Source organism: Gymnoscopelus microlampas (genome assembly GCF_963454915.1).
Source record: "Gymnoscopelus microlampas genome assembly, chromosome: 14".
NCBI classification, from domain to species: Eukaryota; Metazoa; Chordata; class Actinopteri; order Myctophiformes; family Myctophidae; genus Gymnoscopelus; species Gymnoscopelus microlampas.
Window position 1 is genome coordinate 41,584,781 of NC_139951.1, and position 19,270 is coordinate 41,604,050.

Below are 19,270 nucleotides of genomic sequence, written 5' to 3' on the forward strand. Positions count from 1 at the left end.
TTGGTTTTGTGGGGCGCTATAGCTGCTTGGTGGTCGCATGCCGATTCCAGACCTCAGCAAAGCATATTTAAAGAATGTAAAAAGTTAAAAAACAAAACATCTAAAGTACAAAAAAGACATTTTCTGGATAGAGCAGGTATTCATAAGAGTCAAACATGGTTGATTACAGCAAAAATGTGTTATAACATAATCAGGAGCGAGAGAAGAACCAGCCCCGGTAACTTGCCGTGATCGTATAGTGGTTAGTACTCTGCGTTGTGGCCGCAGCAACCCCGGTTCGAATCCGGGTCACGGCATTGCGAATACAATGTCACGGCACAAGGGCTGTCATTTGGCTTTGCATGGTGGTCGCATGCCCATTCCAGACCTCAGCAAAGCACATCTAAACAATGAAAACATTTTAAAGGAAAACAATCTATAGCACAAAAACAACCCTTTTTACTGGATGGAGCAGGTATTCATAAGAATCAATCATGGTTGATTACAGCAAAATGTGTTATAAAACAATCAGCAGCTATTGAAGAATCAGCCCCGGTAACTGGCCGTGATCGTATAGTGGTTAGTACTCTGCGTTGTGGCCGCAGCAACCCCGGTTAGAATCCGGGTCACGGCATTGCGAATACAATGTCACGGCACAAGGGCTTTCATTTGGCTCTCTTGGGCGGCCATATTTGCATGGTGGTCGCATGCCCATTCCAGACCGCAGCAAAGTATATTTAAAGAATGTGTAAAGTATAAAACCAAAACATGCATTTTCTGGATAGAGCAGGTAAGAATCAAACACGGTTGATTACAGCAAAAATGCGTTATTTTACAATTAGCAGTAAGTGAAGAACCAGCCCCGGTAGCTCGCCGTGATCGTATAGTGGTTAGTACTCTGCGTTGTGGCCGCAGCAACCCCGGTTCGAATCCGGGTCACGGCATTGCGAATACAATGTCACGGCACAAGGGCTGTCATTTGGTTTTGTGGGGCGCTATAGCTGCTTGGTGGTCGCATGCCGATTCCAGACCTCAGCAAAGCATATTTCAAGAATGTAAAAAGTTAAAAAACAAAACATCTAAAGTACAAAAAATACATTTTCTGGATAGAGCAGGTATTCATAACAGTCAAACATGGTTGATTACAGCAAAAATGTGTTATAACATAATCAGGAGCGAGAGAAGAACCAGGCCCGGTAACTTGCCGTGATCGTATAGTGGTTAGTACTTTGCGTTGTTGCCGCAGCCACTCCGGTTCGAATCTGGGTCACGGCATTGCGAATACAATGTCACGGCACAAGGGCTGTCATTTGGCTTTGCATGGTGGTCGCATGCCCATTCCAGACCTCAGCAAAGCATATCTAAACAATGAAAACATTTTAAAGGAAAACAATCTATAGCACAAAAACAACCCTTTTTACTGGATGGAGCAGGTATTCATAAGAGTCAATCATGGTTGATTACAGCAAAATGTGTTATAAAACAATCAGCAGCTATTGAAGAACCAGCCCCGGTAACTCGCCGTGATCGTATAGTGGTTAGTACTCTGCGTTGTGGCCGCAGCAACCCCGGTTCGAATCCGGGTCACGGCATTGCGAATACAATGTCACGGCACAAGGGCTGTCATTTGGTTTTGTGGGGCGCTATAGCTGCTTGGTGGTCGCTGGCGATTCCAGACCTCAGCAAAGCATATTTAAAGAATGTAAAAAGTTAAAAAACAAAACATCTAAAGTACAAAAAAGACATTTTCTGGATAGAGCAGGTATTCATAAGAGTCAAACATGGTTGATTACAGAAAAAATGTGTTATAACATAATCAGGAGCGAGAGAAGAACCAGCCCCGGTAACTTGCCGTGATCGTATAGTGGTTAGTACTCTGCGTTGTGGCCGCAGCAACCCCGGTTCGAATCCGGGTCACGGCATTGCGAATACAATGTCACGGCACAAGGGCTTTCATTTGGCTCTCTTGGGCGGCCATATTTGCATGGTGGTCGCATGCCCATTCCAGACTGCAGCAAAGTATATTTAAAGAATGTGTAAAGTATAAAACCAAAACATGAATTTTCTGGATAGAGCAGGTAAGAATCAAACACGGTTGATTACAGCAAAAATGCGTTATTTTACAATTAGCAGTAAGTGAAGAACCAGCCCCGGTAGCTCGCCGTGATCGTATAGTGGTTAGTACTCTGCGTTGTGGCCGCAGCAACCCCGGTTCGAATCCGGGTCACGGCATTGCGAATACAATGTCACGGCACAAGGGCTGTCATTTGGTTTTGTGGGGCGCTATAGCTGCTTGGTGGTCGCATGCCGATTCCAGACTTCAGCAAAGCATATTTAAAGAATGTAAAAAGTTAAAAAACAAAACATCTAAAGTACAAAAAAGACATTTTCTGGATAGAGCAGGTATTCATAAGAGTCAAACATGGTTGATTACAGCAAAAATGTGTTATAACATAATCAGGAGCGAGAGAAGAACCAGCCCCGTTAACTTGCCGTGATCATATAGTGGTTAGTACTCTGCGTTGTGGCCGCAGCAACCCCGGTTCGAATCCGGGTCACGGCATTGCGAATACAATGTCACGGCACAAGGGCTGTCATTTGGCTTTGCATGGTGGTCGCATGCCCATTCCAGACCTCAGCAAAGCATATCTAAACAATGAAAACATTTTAAAGGAAAACAATCTATAGCACAAAAACAACCCTTTTTACTGGATGGAGCAGTTATTCATAAGAATCAATCATGGTTGATTACAGCAAAATGTGTTATAAAACAATCAGCAGCTATTGAAGAATCAGCCCCGGTAACTGGCCGTGATCGTATAGTGGTTAGTACTCTGCGTTGTGGCCGCAGCAACCCCGGTTCGAATCCGGGTCATGGCATTGCGAATACAATGTCACGGCACAAGGGCTTTCATTTGGCTCTCTTGGGCGGCCATATTTGCATGGTGGTCGCATGCCCATTCCAGACCGCAGCAAAGTATATTTAAAGAATGTGTAAAGTATAAAACCAAAAAATGCATTTTCTGGATAGAGCAGGTAAGAATCAAACACGGTTGATTACAGCAAAAATGCGTTATTTTACAATTAGCAGTGAGTGAAGAACCAGCCCCGGTAGCTCGCCGTGATCGTATAGTGGTTAGTACTCTGCGTTGTGGCCGCAGCAACCCCGGTTCGAATCCGGGTCACGGCATTGCGAATACAATGTCACAGCACAAGGGCTGTCATTTGGTTTTGTGGGGCGCTACAGTATAGCTGCTTGGTGGTCGCATGCCGATTCCAGACCTCAGCAAAGCATATTTAAAGAATGTAAAAAGTTAAAAAACAAAACATCTAAAGTACAAAAAAGACATTTTCTGGATAGAGCAGGTATTCATAAGAGTCAAACATGGTTGATTACAGCAAAAATGTGTTATAACATAATCAGGAGCGAGAGAAGAACCAGCCCCGGTAACTTGCCGTGATCGTATAGTGGTTAGTACTCTGCGTTGTGGCCGCAGCAACCCCGGTTCGAATCCGGGTCACGGCATTGCGAATACAATGTCACGGCACAAGGGCTGTCATTTGGTTTTGTGGGGCGCCATAGCTGCTTGGTGGTCGCTGGCGATTCCAGACCTCAGCAAAGCATATTTAAAGAATGTAAAAAGTTAAAAAACAAAACATCTAAAGTACAAAAAAGACATTTTCTGGATAGAGCAGGTATTCATAAGAGTCAAACATGGTTGATTACAGAAAAAATGTGTTATAACATAATCAGGAGCGAGAGAAGAACCAGCCCCGGTAACTTGCCGTGATCGTATAGTGGTTAGTACTCTGCGTTGTGGCCGCAGCAACCCCGGTTCGAATCCGGGTCACGGCATTGCGAATACAATGTCACGGCACAAGGGCTGTCATTTGGCTTTGCATGGTGGTCGCATGCCCATTCCAGACCTCAGCAAAGCACATCTAAACAATGAAAACATTTTAAAGGAAAACAATCTATAGCACAAAAACAACCCTTTTTACTGGATGGAGCAGGTATTCATAAGAATCAATCATGGTTGATTACAGCAAAATGTGTTATAAAACAATCAGCAGCTATTGAAGAATCAGCCCCGGTAACTCGCCGTGATCGTATAGTGGTTAGTACTCTGTGTTGTGGCCGCAGCAACCCCGGTTCGAATCCGGGTCACGGCATTGCGAATACAATGTCACGGCACAAGGGCTTTCATTTGGCTCTCTTGGGCGGCCATATTTGCATGGTGGTCGCATGCCCATTCCAGACCGCAGCAAAGTATATTTAAAGAATGTGTAAAGTATAAAACCAAAAAATGCATTTTCTGGATAGAGCAGGTAAGAATCAAACACGGTTGATTACAGCAAAAATGCGTTATTTTACAATTAGCAGTGAGTGAAGAACCAGCCCCGGTAGCTCGCCGTGATCGTATAGTGGTTAGTGCTCTGCGTTGTGGCCGCAGCAACCCCGGTTCGAATCCGGGTCACGGCATTGCGAATACAATGTCACGGCACAAGGGCTGTCATTTGGTTTTGTGGGGCGCTATAGCTGCTTGGTGGTCGCATGCCGATTCCAGACCTCAGCAAAGCATATTTAAAGAATGTAAAAAGTTAAAAAACAAAACATCTAAAGTACAAAAAAGACATTTTCTGGATAGAGCAGGTATTCATAAGAGTCAAACATGGTTGATTACAGCAAAAATGTGTTATAACATAATCAGGAGCGAGAGAAGAACCAGCCCCGGTAACTTGCCGTGATCGTATAGTGGTTAGTACTCTGCGTTGTGGCCGCAGCAACCCCGGTTCGAATCCGGGTCACGGCATTGCGAATACAATGTCACGGCACAAGGGCTGTCATTTGGTTTTGTGGGGCGCTATAGCTGCTTGGTGGTCGCTGGCGATTCCAGACCTCAGCAAAGCATATTTAAAGAATTTAAAAAGTTAAAAAACAAAACATCTAAAGTACAAAAAAGACATTTTCTGGATAGAGCAGGTATTCATAAGAGTCAAACATGGTTGATTACAGAAAAAATGTGTTATAACATAATCAGGAGCGAGAGAAGAACCAGCCCCGGTAACTTGCCGTGATCGTATAGTGGTTAGTACTCTGCGTTGTGGCCGCAGCAACCCCGGTTCGAATCCGGGTCACGGCATTGCGAATACAATGTCACGGCACAAGGGCTGTCATTTGGCTTTGCATGGTGGTCGCATGCCCATTCCAGACCTCAGCAAAGCACATCTAAACAATGAAAACATTTTAAAGGAAAACAATCTATAGCACAAAAACAACCCTTTTTACTGGATGGAGCAGGTATTCACAAGAATCAATCATGGTTGATTACAGCAAAATGTGTTATAAAACAATCAGCAGCTATTGAAGAATCAGCCCCGGTAACTCGCCGTGATCGTATAGTGGTTAGTACTCTGTGTTGTGGCCGCAGCAACCCCGGTTCGAATCCGGGTCACGGCATTGCGAATACAATGTCACGGCACAAGGGCTTTCATTTGGCTCTCTTGGGCGGCCATATTTGCATGGTGGTCGCATGCCCATTCCAGACCGCAGCAAAGTATATTTAAAGAATGTGTAAAGTATAAAACCAAAACATGCATTTTCTGGATAGAGCAGGTAAGAATCAAACACGGTTGATTACAGCAAAAATGCGTTATTTTACAATTAGCAGTGAGTGAAGAACCAGCCCCGGTAGCTCGCCGTGATCGTATAGTGGTTAGTACTCTGCGTTGTGGCCGCAGCAACCCCGGTTCGAATCCGGGTCACGGCATTGCGAATACAATGTCACGGCACAAGGGCTGTCATTTGGCTTTGCATGGTGGTCGCATGCCCATTCCAGACCTCAGCAAAGCATATCTAAACAATGAAAACATTTTAAAGGAAAACAATCTATAGCACAAAAACAACCCTTTTTACTGGATGGAGCAGGTATTCATAAGAATCAATCATGGTTCATTACAGCAAAATGTGTTATAAAACAATCAGCAGCTATTGAAGAACCAGCCCCGGTAACTCGCTGTGATCGTATAGTGGTTAGTACTCTGTGTTGTGGCCGCAGCAACCCCGGTTCGAATCCGGGTCACGGCATTGCGAATACAATGTCACGGCACAAGGGCTTTCATTTGGCTCTCTTGGGCGGCCATATTTGCATGGTGGTCGCATGCCCATTCCAGACCGCAGCAAAGTATATTTAAAGAATGTGTAAAGTATAAAACCAAAACATGCATTTTCTGGATAGAGCAGGTAAGAATCAAACACGGTTGATTACAGCAAAAATGCGTTATTTTACAATTAGCAGTGAGTGAAGAACCAGCCCCGGTAGCTCGCCGTGATCGTATAGTGGTTAGTACTCTGCGTTGTGGCCGCAGCAACCCCGGTTCGAATCCGGGTCACGGCATTGCGAATACACTGTCACGGCACAAGGGCTGTCATTTGGTTTTGTGGGGCGCTATAGCTGCTTGGTGGTCGCATGCCGATTCCAGACCTCAGCAAAGCATAATTAAAGAATGTAAAAAGTTAAAAAACAAAACATCTAAAGTACAAAAAAGACATTTTCTGGATAGAGCAGGTATTCATAAGAGTCAAACATGGTTGATTACAGCAAAAATGTGTTATAACATAATCAGGAGCGAGAGAAGAACCAGCCCCGGTAACTTGCCGTGATCATATAGTGGTTAGTACTCTGCGTTGTGGCCGCAGCAACCCCGGTTCGAATCCGGGTCACGGCATTGCGAATACAATGTCACGGCACAAGGGCTGTCATTTGGCTTTGCATGGTGGTCGCATGCCCATTCCAGACCTCAGCAAAGCATATCTAAACAATGAAAACATTTTAAAGGAAAACAATCTATAGCACAAAAACAACCCTTTTTACTGGATGGAGCAGTTATTCATAAGAATCAATCATGGTTGATTACAGCAAAATGTGTTATAAAACAATCAGCAGCTATTGAAGAATCAGCCCCGGTAACTGGCCGTGATCGTATAGTGGTTAGTACTCTGCGTTGTGGCCGCAGCAACCCCGGTTCGAATCCGGATCATGGCATTGCGAATACAATGTCACGGCACAAGGGCTTTCATTTGAATCTCTTGGGCGGCCATATTTGCATGGTGGTCGCATGCCCATTCCAGACCGCAGCAAAGTATATTTAAAGAATGTGTAAAGTATAAAACCAAAAAATGCATTTTCTGGATAGAGCAGGTAAGAATCAAACACGGTTGATTACAGCAAAAATGCGTTATTTTACAATTAGCAGTGAGTGAAGAACCAGCCCCGGTAGCTCGCCGTGATCGTATAGTGGTTAGTACTCTGCGTTTTGGCCGCAGCAACCCCGGTTCGAATCCGGGTCACGGCATTGCGAATACAATGTCACGGCACAAGGGCTGTCATTTGGTTTTGTGGGGCGCTATAGCTGCTTGGTGGTCGCATGCCGATTCCAGACCTCAGCAAAGCATATTTAAAGAATGTAAAAAGTTAAAAAACAAAACATCTAAAGTACAAAAAAGACATTTTCTGGATAGAGCAGGTATTCATAAGAGTCAAACATGGTTGATTACAGCAAAAATGTGTTATTACATAATCAGGAGCGAGAGAAGAACCAGCCCCGGTAACTTGCCGTGATCGTATAGTGGTTAGTACTCTGTGTTGTGGCCGCAGCAACCCCGGTTCGAATCCGGGTCACGGCATTGCGAATACAATGTCACGGCACAAGGGCTTTCATTTGGCTCTTTTGGGCGGCCATATTTGCATGGTGGTCGCATGCCCATTCCAGGTATTCATAAGAATCAAACATGGTTGATTACAGGAAAAATGTGTTATAACACAATCAGCAGCGAGGGAAGAACCAGCCCCGGTAACTCGCCGTGATCGTATAGTGGTTAGTACTCTGCGTTGTGGCCGCAGCAACCCCGGTTCGAATCCGGGTCACGGCATTGCGAATACAATGTCACGGCACAAGGGCTGTCATTTGGCTTTGCATGGTGGTCGCATGCCCATTCCAGACCTCAGCAAAGCATATCTAAACAATGAAAACAATCTATAGCACAAAAACAACCCTTTTTACTGGATGGAGCAGGTATTCATAAGAATCAATCATGGTTGATTACAGCAAAATGTGTTATAAAACAATCAGCAGCTATTGAAGAACCAGCCCCGGTAACTCGCCGTGATCGTATAGTGGTTAGTACTCTGCGTTGTGGCCGCAGCAACCCCGGTTCGAATCCGGGTCACGGCATTGCGAATACAATGTCACGGCACAAGGGCTTTCATTTGGCTCTCTTGGGCGGCCATATTTGCATGGTGGTCGCATGCCCATTCCAGACCGCAGCAAAGTATATTTAAAGAATGTGTAAAGTATAAAACCAAAACATGCATTTTCTGGATAGAGCAGGTAAGAATCAAACACGGTTGATTACAGCAAAAATGCGTTATTTTACAATTAGCAGTGAGTGAAGAACCAGCCCCGGTGGCTCGCCGTGATCGTATAGTGTTTAGTACTCTGCGTTGTGGCCGCAGCAACCCCGGTTCGAATCCGGGTCACGGCATTGCGAATACAATGTCACGGCACAAGGGCTGTCATTTGGCTTTGCATGGTGGTCGCATGCCCATTCCAGACCTCAGCAAAGCATATCTAAACAATGAAAACATTTTAAAGGAAAACAATCTATAGCACAAAAACAACCCTTTTTACTGGATGGAGCAGGTATTCACAAGAATCAATCATGGTTGATTACAGCAAAATGTGTTATAAAACAATCAGCAGCTATTGAAGAATCAGCCCCGGTAACTCGCCGTGATCGTATAGTGGTTAGTACTCTGTGTTGTGGCCGCAGCAACCCCGGTTCGAATCCGGGTCACGGCATTGCGAATACAATGTCACGGCACAAGGGCTTTCATTTGGCTCTCTTGGGCGGCCATATTTGCATGGTGGTCGCATGCCCATTCCAGACCGCAGCAAAGTATATTTAAAGAATGTGTAAAGTATAAAACCAAAACATGCATTTTCTGGATAGAGCAGGTAAGAATCAAACACGGTTGATTACAGCAAAAATGCGTTATTTTACAATTAGCAGTGAGTGAAGAACCAGCCCCGGTAGCTCGCCGTGATCGTATGGTGGTTAGTACTCTGCGTTGTGGCCGCAGCAACCCCGGTTCGAATCCGGGTCACGGCATTGCGAATACAATGTCACGGCACAAGGGCTGTCATTTGGCTTTGCATGGTGGTCGCATGCCCATTCCAGACCTCAGCAAAGCATATCTAAACAATGAAAACATTTTAAAGGAAAACAATCTATAGCACAAAAACAACCCTTTTTACTGGATGGAGCAGGTATTCATAAGAATCAATCATGGTTCATTACAGCAAAATGTGTTATAAAACAATCAGCAGCTATTGAAGAACCAGCCCCGGTAACTCGCCGTGATCGTATAGTGGTTAGTACTCTGTGTTGTGGCCGCAGCAACCCCGGTTCGAATCCGGGTCACGGCATTGCGAATACAATGTCACGGCACAAGGGCTTTCATTTGGCTCTCTTGGGCGGCCATATTTGCATGGTGGTCGCATGCCCATTCCAGACCGCAGCAAAGTATATTTAAAGAATGTGTAAAGTATAAAACCAAAACATGCATTTTCTGGATAGAGCAGGTAAGAATCAAACACGGTTGATTACAGCAAAAATGCGTTATTTTACAATTAGCAGTGAGTGAAGAACCAGCCCCGGTAGCTCGCCGTGATCGTATAGTGGTTAGTACTCTGCGTTGTGGCCGCAGCAACCCCGGTTCGAATCCGGGTCACGGCATTGCGAATACAATGTCACGGCACAAGGGCTGTCATTTGGTTTTGTGGGGCGCTATAGCTGCTTGGTGGTCGCATGCCGATTCCAGACCTCAGCAAAGCATATTTAAAGAATGTAAAAAGTTAAAAAACAAAACATCTAAAGTACAAAAAAGACATTTTCTGGATAGAGCAGGTATTCATAAGAGTCAAACATGGTTGATTACAGCAAAAATGTGTTATAACATAATCAGGAGCGAGAGAAGAACCAGCCCCGGTAACTTGCCGTGATCATATAGTGGTTAGTACTCTGCGTTGTGGCCGCAGCAACCCCGGTTCGAATCCGGGTCACGGCATTGCGAATACAATGTCACGGCACAAGGGCTGTCATTTGGCTTTGCATGGTGGTCGCATGCCCATTCCAGACCTCAGCAAAGCATATCTAAACAATGAAAACATTTTAAAGGAAAACAATCTATAGCACAAAAACAACCCTTTTTACTGGATGGAGCAGTTATTCATAAGAATCAATCATGGTTGATTACAGCAAAATGTGTTATAAAACAATCAGCAGCTATTGAAGAATCAGCCCCGGTAACTCGCCGTGATCGTATAGTGGTTAGTACTCTGCGTTGTGGCCGCAGCAACCCCGGTTCGAATCCGGGTCACGGCATTGCGAATACAATGTCACGGCACAAGGGCTTTCATTTGGCTCTCTTGGGCGGCCATATTTGCATGGTGGTCGCATGCCCATTCCAGACCGCAGCAAAGTATATTTAAAGAATGTGTAAAGTATAAAACCAAAAAAATGCATTTTCTGGATAGAGCAGGTAAGAATCAAACACGGTTGATTACAGCAAAAATGCTTTATTTTACAATTAGCAGTGAGTGAAGAACCAGCCCCGGTAGCTCGCGGTGATCGTATAGTGGTTAGTACTCTGCGTTGTGGCCGCAGCAACCCCGGTTCGAATCCGGGTCACGGCATTGCGAATACAATGTCATGGCACAAGGGCTGTCATTTGGTTTTGTGGGGCGCTATAGCTGCTTGGTGGTCGCATGCCGATTCCAGACCTCAGCAAAGCATATTTAAAGAATGTAAAAAGTTAAAAAACGAAACATCTAAAGTACAAAAAAGACATTTTCTGGATAGAGCAGGTATTCATAAGAGTCAAACATGGTTGATTACAGCAAAAATGTGTTATAACATAATCAGGAGCGAGAGAAGAACCAGCCCCGGTAACTTGCCGTGATCGTATAGTGGTTAGTACTCTGCGTTGTGGCCGCAGCAACCCCGGGTCGAATCCTGGTCACGGCATTGCGAATACAATGTCACGGCACAAGGGCTGTCATTTGGCTTTGCATGGTGGTCCTATGCCAATTCCAGACCTCAGCAAAGCATATCTAAACAATGAAAACATTTTAAAGGAAAACAATCTATAGCACAAAAACAACCCTTTTTACTGGATGGAGCAGGTATTCATAAGAATCAATCATGGTTGATTACAGCAAAATGTGTTATAAAACAATCTGCAGCTATTGAAGAACCAGCCCCGGTAACTCGCCGTGATCGTATAGTGGTTAGTACTCTGCGTTGTGGCCGCAGCAACCCCGGTTCGAATCCGGGTCACGGCATTGCGAATACAATGTCACGGCACAAGGGCTGTCATTTGGCTTTGCATGGTGGTCGCATGCCCATTCCATACCTCAGCAAAGCATATCTAAACAATGAAAACATTTTAAAGGAAAACAATCTATAGCACATAAACAACACTTTTTACTGGATGGAGCAGGTATTCATAAGAATCAATCATGGTTGATTACAGCAAAATGTGTTATAAAACAATCAGCAGCTATTTAAGAATCAGCCCCGGTAACTGGCCGTGATCGTATAGTGGTTAGTACTCTGCGTTGTGGCCGCAGCAACCCCGGTTCGAATCCGGGTCACGGCATTGCGAATACAATGTCACGGCACAAGGGCTGTCATTTGGCTTTGCATGGTGGTCGCATGCCCATTCCAGACCTCAGCAAAGCATATCTAAACAATGAAAACATTTTAAAGGAAAACAATCTATAGCACAAAAACAACCCTTTTTACTGGATGGAGCAGGTATTCATAAGAATCAATCATGGTTGATTACAGCAAAATGTGTTATAAAACAATCTGCAGCTATTGAAGAACCAGCCCCGGTAACTCGCCGTGATCGTATAGTGGTTAGTACTCTGCGTTGTGGCCGCAGCAACCCCGGTTCGAATCCGGGTCACGGCATTGCGAATACAATGTCACGGCACAAGGGCTTTCATTTGGCTCTCTTGGGCGGCCATATTTGCATGGTGGTCGCATGCCCATTCCAGACCGCAGCAAAGTATATTTAAAGAATGTGTAAAGTATAAAACCCAAAAATGCATTTTCTGGTTAGAGCAGGTAAGAATCAAACACGGTTGATTACAGCAAAAATGCGTTATTTTACAATTAGCAGTGAGTGAAGAACCAGCCCCGGTAGCTCGCCGTGATCGTATAGTGGTTAGTACTCTGCGTTGTGGCCGCAGCAACCCCGGTTCGAATCCGGGTCACGGCATTGCGAATACAATGTCACGGCACAAGGGCTGTCATTTGGTTTTGTGGGGCGCTATAGCTGCTTGGTGGTCGCATGCCGATTCCAGACCTCAGCAAAGCATATTTAAAGAATGTAAAAAGTTAAAAAACAAAACATCTAAAGTACAAAAAATACATTTTCTGGATAGAGCAGGTATTCATAAGAGTCAAACATGGTTGATTACAGCAAAAATGTGTTATAACATAATCAGGAGCGAGAGAAGAACCATCCCCGGTAACTTGCCGTGATCGTATAGTGGTTAGTACTCTGCGTTGTGGCCGCAGCAACCCCGGTTCTAATCCGGGTCACGGCATTGCGAATACAATGTCACGGCACAAGGGCTGTCATTTGGCTTTGCATGGTGGTCGCATGCCCATTCCAGACCTCAGCAAAGCATATCTAAACAATGAAAACATTTTAAAGGAAAACAATCTATAGCACAAAAACAACCCTTTTTACTGGATGGAGCAGGTATTCATAAGAATCAATCATGGTTGATTACAGCAAAATGTGTTATAAAACAATCAGCAGCTATTGAAGAATCAGCCCCGGTAACTGGCCGTGATCGTATAGTGGTTAGTACTCTGCGTTGTGGCCGCAGCAACCACGGTTCGAATCCGGGTCACGGCATTATTTGTGAATACAATGTCATGCACGGCACAAGGGGTGACTTTTGGCTTCGCGCAACGGCCATAGCTGCATGGTGGTTGCAGGTTCGAGTCCAGACCACTATGATTTGTCGGAAGTGTTCCTGAGCAAGACGCGTAACCCCTAACTGCTCACTTCACTCCTCTGTGGGCAGCACTCAGCTGGGTGAAGCTGAAAACTGATTTTTTTTTTTTTTACATAAATCTTTGCTTCTGGAGTATATATAATTTTTGATGTTGTCAATCATTTTAACCACTTTAACCATATGTGTTGGCTATTCAAAAATAGTAGATAGTTATACAAGCTCATATCTCTTTTTAATTTCAAGGACCTCCATAACCAAATGGACAAATGGACCATTTGTAAACTTTCAGACTTATGCACCCGTAGAGGCCATTTGAAACCCCATCAAGGAACCATGAGGGTCCCTGGACCCCAATTTGAGACCCACTGGGGTAGCAGAGTCTTTCCAGTGAACCAACGCGCACAACACAATTGACTCTGTTTGACCAGAATGGAACAGAGCCTTCATTAGTATCATTGGTAACACCTGTGAAGTAAGGAAGCGGCCTTATTTCTTGACAATATGGCTGATGGAGATATATCCTTTTTGCCCTGTGTATGGCATCAGCCTCGGTAGATCGCCGTGATCGTATAGTGGTTAGTACTCTGCGTTGTGGCCGCAGCAACCCCGGTTCGAATCCGGGTCACGGCATTGCGAATACAATGTCACGGCACAAGGGCTGGCTTTTGGCTTTGTGGGTCTGCCATTCAGTGCCATAGCTGCATGGTGGTGGAACGTTCGATTCCAGACTTCCAGCAATGCGACGAAGAAGTGGCCCTGGTCAAGACACACAACCCCTAACTGCTCCCCGCACTCATGTGTGCAGCACTCAGCTGGGTGAAGCTGAAAACGGATACTGTATGAGGTACGGTATCCAAAAATAATAGTTTGGGTGTACTTACTACAACCACACACTAGGAGATGCTGTAACATAATCTTCCCATGGCATCTTGTTCTGACTGTTACCGTAGGAGGATTAGATGAGCCTGCATGGTATTGTGGGATTTGAACAGAGATGGAAGAAGTCAGCTACTCACATGTTTTACTTAAATAAAAGTATCAATACTGCATTGTAGATATACTCTGTTAGAAGTCAAGTATTTAAAATGTGCTTGAGTAAAAGTACAAAAAGTATCGGCATCAAAATATACTTAAAGTACCAAAAGTAAAAGTACTCATTCGAATGTCCCATTTCACAAGATCAAAATGTATAAAGAATCTATTGAAATAATAGCCGGCTATTTTCAAATGGCCGAAATGTATATAGGGCTGAAGTATAATGTAATAATAATCAAAATATACAAAGTAAATAGTAACTAAAGTTTTCAAATAATCATAGGGGAGTAAAAGTATAATATCTGAGATGTGGAGTAGAAGTACTGTAAAAGTACTGAAAATTGAAAATACTCCAGTAAAGTAAAAACACCTAAAAAATGTACTTAAGTACTTGAGTAAATGTACTTAGTTACTTTACACCACTGGATTTGAACAGAGATGGGCCAATTTAGATGATCTGTTTCACCTGCTGCTTTCAGAGTAGAGGCACAGACTTTCATTTGTGCAATTCATTTGACCAGTTTTTCCTTGGAGTGCGTGCATCTAAGGTAAGTGTTGCTGTCATTTTATATTCTGCTACATATTCGATTCTCGGTTAATTGCGTGGTCAATTCGACCGATTAGCACCATATCATTGAATAATCGTGCCACGTACTATTTTATTTACAAACTGTAAAGTATTCAATCATTCAGTCATTACACTGATCTGCGTGTTTATATAAGGTTGGATAATTGTGAACAACACTAACACATACTGTCAAAGGAGCATCTAGTGGCCCTTATTAGAACATACATGATAGAACTCATCAAAGCATATTTAAACAATGAAAACAAGATTAAAACACAAAAAATTAAAGTACCAAAAAGGGTAGAGCAGGTATTCATAAGAATCAATCATGGTTGATTACAGCTCAAATTAGTTAATCCACAATTAGCAGCATGTGAGTCACCAGTCCCGGTAGCGCGCCGTGATCGTATAGTGGTTAGTACTCTGCGTTGTGGCCGCAGCAACCCCGGTTCGAATCCGGGTCACGGCATTGCGAATACAATGTCACGGCACAAGGGCTGACTTTTGGCTTTGTGGCGCGGCCAATAGCTGCATGGTGGTCGCAGGTTCGATTCCAGACCACAGCAATGTGTCGGAAGTGTCCCTGAGCAAGACACGTAACCCCTAACTCCTCTGTGGGCAGCACTCATCTGGGTGAAGCTGGAAACTGAGATCCCCCCCGCGGGATGAAATAGGTTTACAAAAATGATGCCGTGGGTGTACTTTCTACAACCACACAATAGGGGGTGCTGTAACATAATCTTCCCATGGGATCTTGCTATGACCGTTGCAGTTGAGTAAGGTGATAATGAGCCTGCTTGGAATGGAAATATTTTCTATCTTTTCTAATTTTCAGGCATGTATTGTTATTGTGGAATTCAAACAGAGAGATTTCAGTAGATATAGAAATCTACATCTAAATTGGGCCAAATTAGATGATCAGTTTCACCTGCTGGTTTCAGAGTAGCAGCACATTCAGTGCAGACTTTCTTTTGTGCACTAATTTGACCAATTCTTCCTTGTGTGCGCGCATGATCCAACACTCTAAAAGTAAGTTGTGTCGTCAACTCAGATATGACGTCAGAGTCCATGTGAAGTCAGAACCAGAATAATGTTGAAGTCATCAACATGACGTCGTTACATTTGAAACTGTAAAGTAAGGCCTCAGTGAATTTTAAACCATGGTGATGCTGAAATATCAGCGTTTTACATCAGCATTTCAGCTTGCCCAAAAGTCAAAACTAGTCCAAACTGTAACAATAGCAGAGCCTATAATACGTTGGATAATTTATTAGTGTTTTTTTAAAGCAATGGGGAGTGTGTAGGTAGCGTGGCCGAGCGGTCTAAGGCGCTGGATTAAGGCTCCAGTCTCTCCGGAGGCGTGGGTTCGAATCCCACCGCTGCCATACGTTTTGCGCAATACTACCGGATTCAAACAACACACTGATTCTCCAACCTCTTTCCATTCACAATCAATCTAAACAAATAAGTATAAAACAAGAGAAAATGATCCTTTGTCATTTTAAGTAAGTTTCTACATTATTATGCAGGCAGAAAGCGATATATATTCGCGGTGCATTGTGGGCAGTGTTGCCATGTGGGCTCATTATAAGCGACTTTGGGATTCCTTTTCTGTTAAGTTGCTTGTAAAAATTGGTAGTTCCATTTTTTAAATGTATTATTTAAACCAGTGGTTCGTGCCAGGGTCCTGTTTTTCTTACCTTTAAACTGTTTATATGATATATGATAGCGTTTATCTGTCTGTCATTTAATGTCTCCAGGAGAGTACGTGAGGCCCCCTTTTGAAACAAGCCATTGCGGCTTTTCTGGGCTTTATCAATGCTACTTAGTTGACCTTGTATTGCTTTTTCTCTGCAAACGTCTTAATAAAGTATTCAATCAATCAATCATTTGCAAAAAGCTACCCTAGTTGTTGCTTCTTAAGACCTGGAACGCATCTGTGTCACTTTAGATTTATTTGGCTATTCAAAAATAGCAGATATACAAGCTCATAGCGCGGCACTGAGTGCCGCGCTATGAGCTTGTAGATCTGCTATTTTTGAAAAATCTTGAAAAAATATTTTTTTTTATTTTTTTTCCCGAAAAACTGTTGGGATTTAGAAAAAAAGGCCTGTTTTCGTAGACCTGGTTGCTTGTTTCTCTCACGAAACCTGGCAACACTGGTTGTGTGGGGCAGCAGCACTAGCAGCTCCTCCCCACGTGTGTGTGAGAGAGTCAACATGGTACCAACACCAGCACTAGTACTTTAGAGTCAGTACTACACTACAGTACTGCAGTAACTACAGCAGCCTGGCACAACACAAACTCCACAACACGAATGAGATAGCCAAAGACGTCCCGCTGTGAAGTGTTGCAGGTGAGAACCACGTCAAAACAATGCTGTCTGTCTGCGAACACAAGCTGGAAACCCACGGCCTCCTCCTGCTTGAATGACTTCTATTATTATGACTGGCACGTCCATAAAGCTATCAGAAGCTAATGTTTAGCTAGCTTGGCCGGGTGGTTTAGCTATAGCTGCCATTAACGTACACTGTGTTTACATCTTAACGTTATTAGCCACAGAGGAAGAGATCCGTTGAGTTTGAGCCCATGTTGTTTTGTTTTTCTGGACGTTTTCAGGACTTGTTGTAGGACATGGTTAGGGCCTGATGAGAGCTTCGTGGCTAGCGTGGAAGCTAACACAGTAACGTTACCTGCCTACCCCACTGTCAGCTGTAGGTAAACTTAAAGAGGTTTTGTTGTGTCAATGTATGCTTGGGCTTTTTGTAATGTACCAAATGACCTGAAAGCATCGTATGCTGCTGGCTGTCATGTGAAATGAATACAACTCGAGGTTCAAGCTATATTTCCATGCTCTTGCATCATTCATACCTTTACCTGTCATATTGTAATCTCTCTGGCTTTAACTTGTTGTCTGTAGTTAGTGTAGAATTGTCAGTAGTTAGTGTAACATCCAAGCCATTTCCAAATGCTCTTGCATCATAACTTTACCTGTCAGATTGTAACATCTCTGGCTATAGCTTGGGTGTCTGTTGTTAGTGTACATATATGTTCAGATCCTTTACCACAGGATCATGTCTAGTAGTATTGGTCTACTGAACGTTTCCCTTCCTTAATCTTAACTAACAAGGTGTCATAAGGAGGATGGACTTTACTGACTCAGGATTTTAGCTGATGCAAGAGAGGTGTTTGGTTCAACCTTTGTGTTGGACTTGGGTGTGTGTGCCTATAGGGTTAGGATCCTTTAGGATTTTAACGATTCTGATTCCGTATCGGTTCCCTTTAACGATTCTTATAGGCAATATACGGGGTTCCAAATGGTCCTTTACAGGTCTGTAACTCTTGAGAGTGTACAAATGGAACCAAATGGACCCGTTATGGCGGTCCTTGAAATTTAAACGATTGAGAACCGCTGGTATTGTAATTGTATAGCAGACGTGAAGTCCACATAACCAGCTCTGACAGTGTGATAAAACCGGTTGGGGAAACAGTTCCAAATGTGATGGATGGATGATCAATGTTGGATCCGGTTCCTGCGGTTCCTCCGGTTCCGGATCCCAACCTTATTTGTGCCCTTGAGCCTCTAGTGGTTAACCTATATGTATGTATTCTATGTTTTATCTTGAGTCTAGGTTGGGCCTCTGCGGCTGATTGCCATCGACATCTCTTCCCTCCCCTCACTCTGTGTCCCTCCAGTATGGCAAGCGGGGAGGATGATGACCCCATTGTAGAAGAGGTACTGTAGAACCACAGTTTGACATGTATCTTACGCTTGTATTATACTTGATTGAGTGGGGTTGTCATGCAAGCTGTGAGCTTGTAAATCGGCTATTTTTGGTGCACGACACAACCACACACAACTAAGTATAAATCGAACCTTATCTAATCAGTTACTGCAGACACAGCTTCATTTTGGCTGTGGTTGTAACGACTAACTAACTGGCACAGTTAATCGACTTCTGGTCAGTATAAGTGTATTACTCTCAAAACAACTTTTGACTGCTAAATTATTGTATTCACTAATGGAAAACGGACTCCACATGGCTCTTTCATTTAGTTGACATGGAAGTTATTTTGATGCTCAGTATTCAGACTGGTCAAGTGTGTGGTCGTCACGTAAACACTCCAAAGTTTACTTTTTGCTTTAGATGTGAAAAACTAACCTTGAGTCAACTTTGTCTCTGTCTTCAGATTGATGTCTATCTAGCCAAAAGCCTTGCAGAAAAGCTCTATCTCTTCCAGGTACGTTTATATTTTTGAAATGAACAATTTATAAACATGCCCACCCAACCCTCAAAACAAGTTTAAAAATCGGTGTTGACATCTGTTTACCGATATTCACGAGGATGATATACAGTATGTCTTGATCCAGATGGATTTGTCATGTGATGTTCTACAGAGAGAGCAAAGTTTCTAAGGGTCATTAATCCTGTATTTGTGATCTCCACACAGTACCCAGTCAGACCATCAACTATGACCTATGACGATGTCAATCACCTATCTGCCAAGATCAAACCCAAGCAACAAAAGGTAACAATGGCGTCCCCACCACCTACACCACATCACTGTCGATTGACAAGAGTCCTC

At 43.7% G+C, this 19,270-nt stretch overlaps 1 protein-coding gene across 1 annotated transcript in view; it reads left to right on the forward strand.

Annotated features, from left to right (window-relative positions):
• The first annotated feature begins 16,901 nt into the window (after nt 1-16,901).
• Nucleotides 16,902-19,270, forward strand: part of polr3e (polymerase (RNA) III (DNA directed) polypeptide E) — a 30,651-nt gene continuing 28,282 nt past the window's right edge. Inside the window, exons 1-4 of the mRNA XM_084078571.1 lie at nt 16,902-17,039; nt 18,316-18,419; nt 18,875-18,925; nt 19,136-19,213. Coding sequence (XP_083934697.1) covers nt 18,381-18,419; nt 18,875-18,925; nt 19,136-19,213 — 168 coding nt within the window. The 5' untranslated portion in view covers nt 16,902-17,039; nt 18,316-18,380. The remainder of the gene's footprint in view (nt 17,040-18,315; nt 18,420-18,874; nt 18,926-19,135; nt 19,214-19,270) is intronic.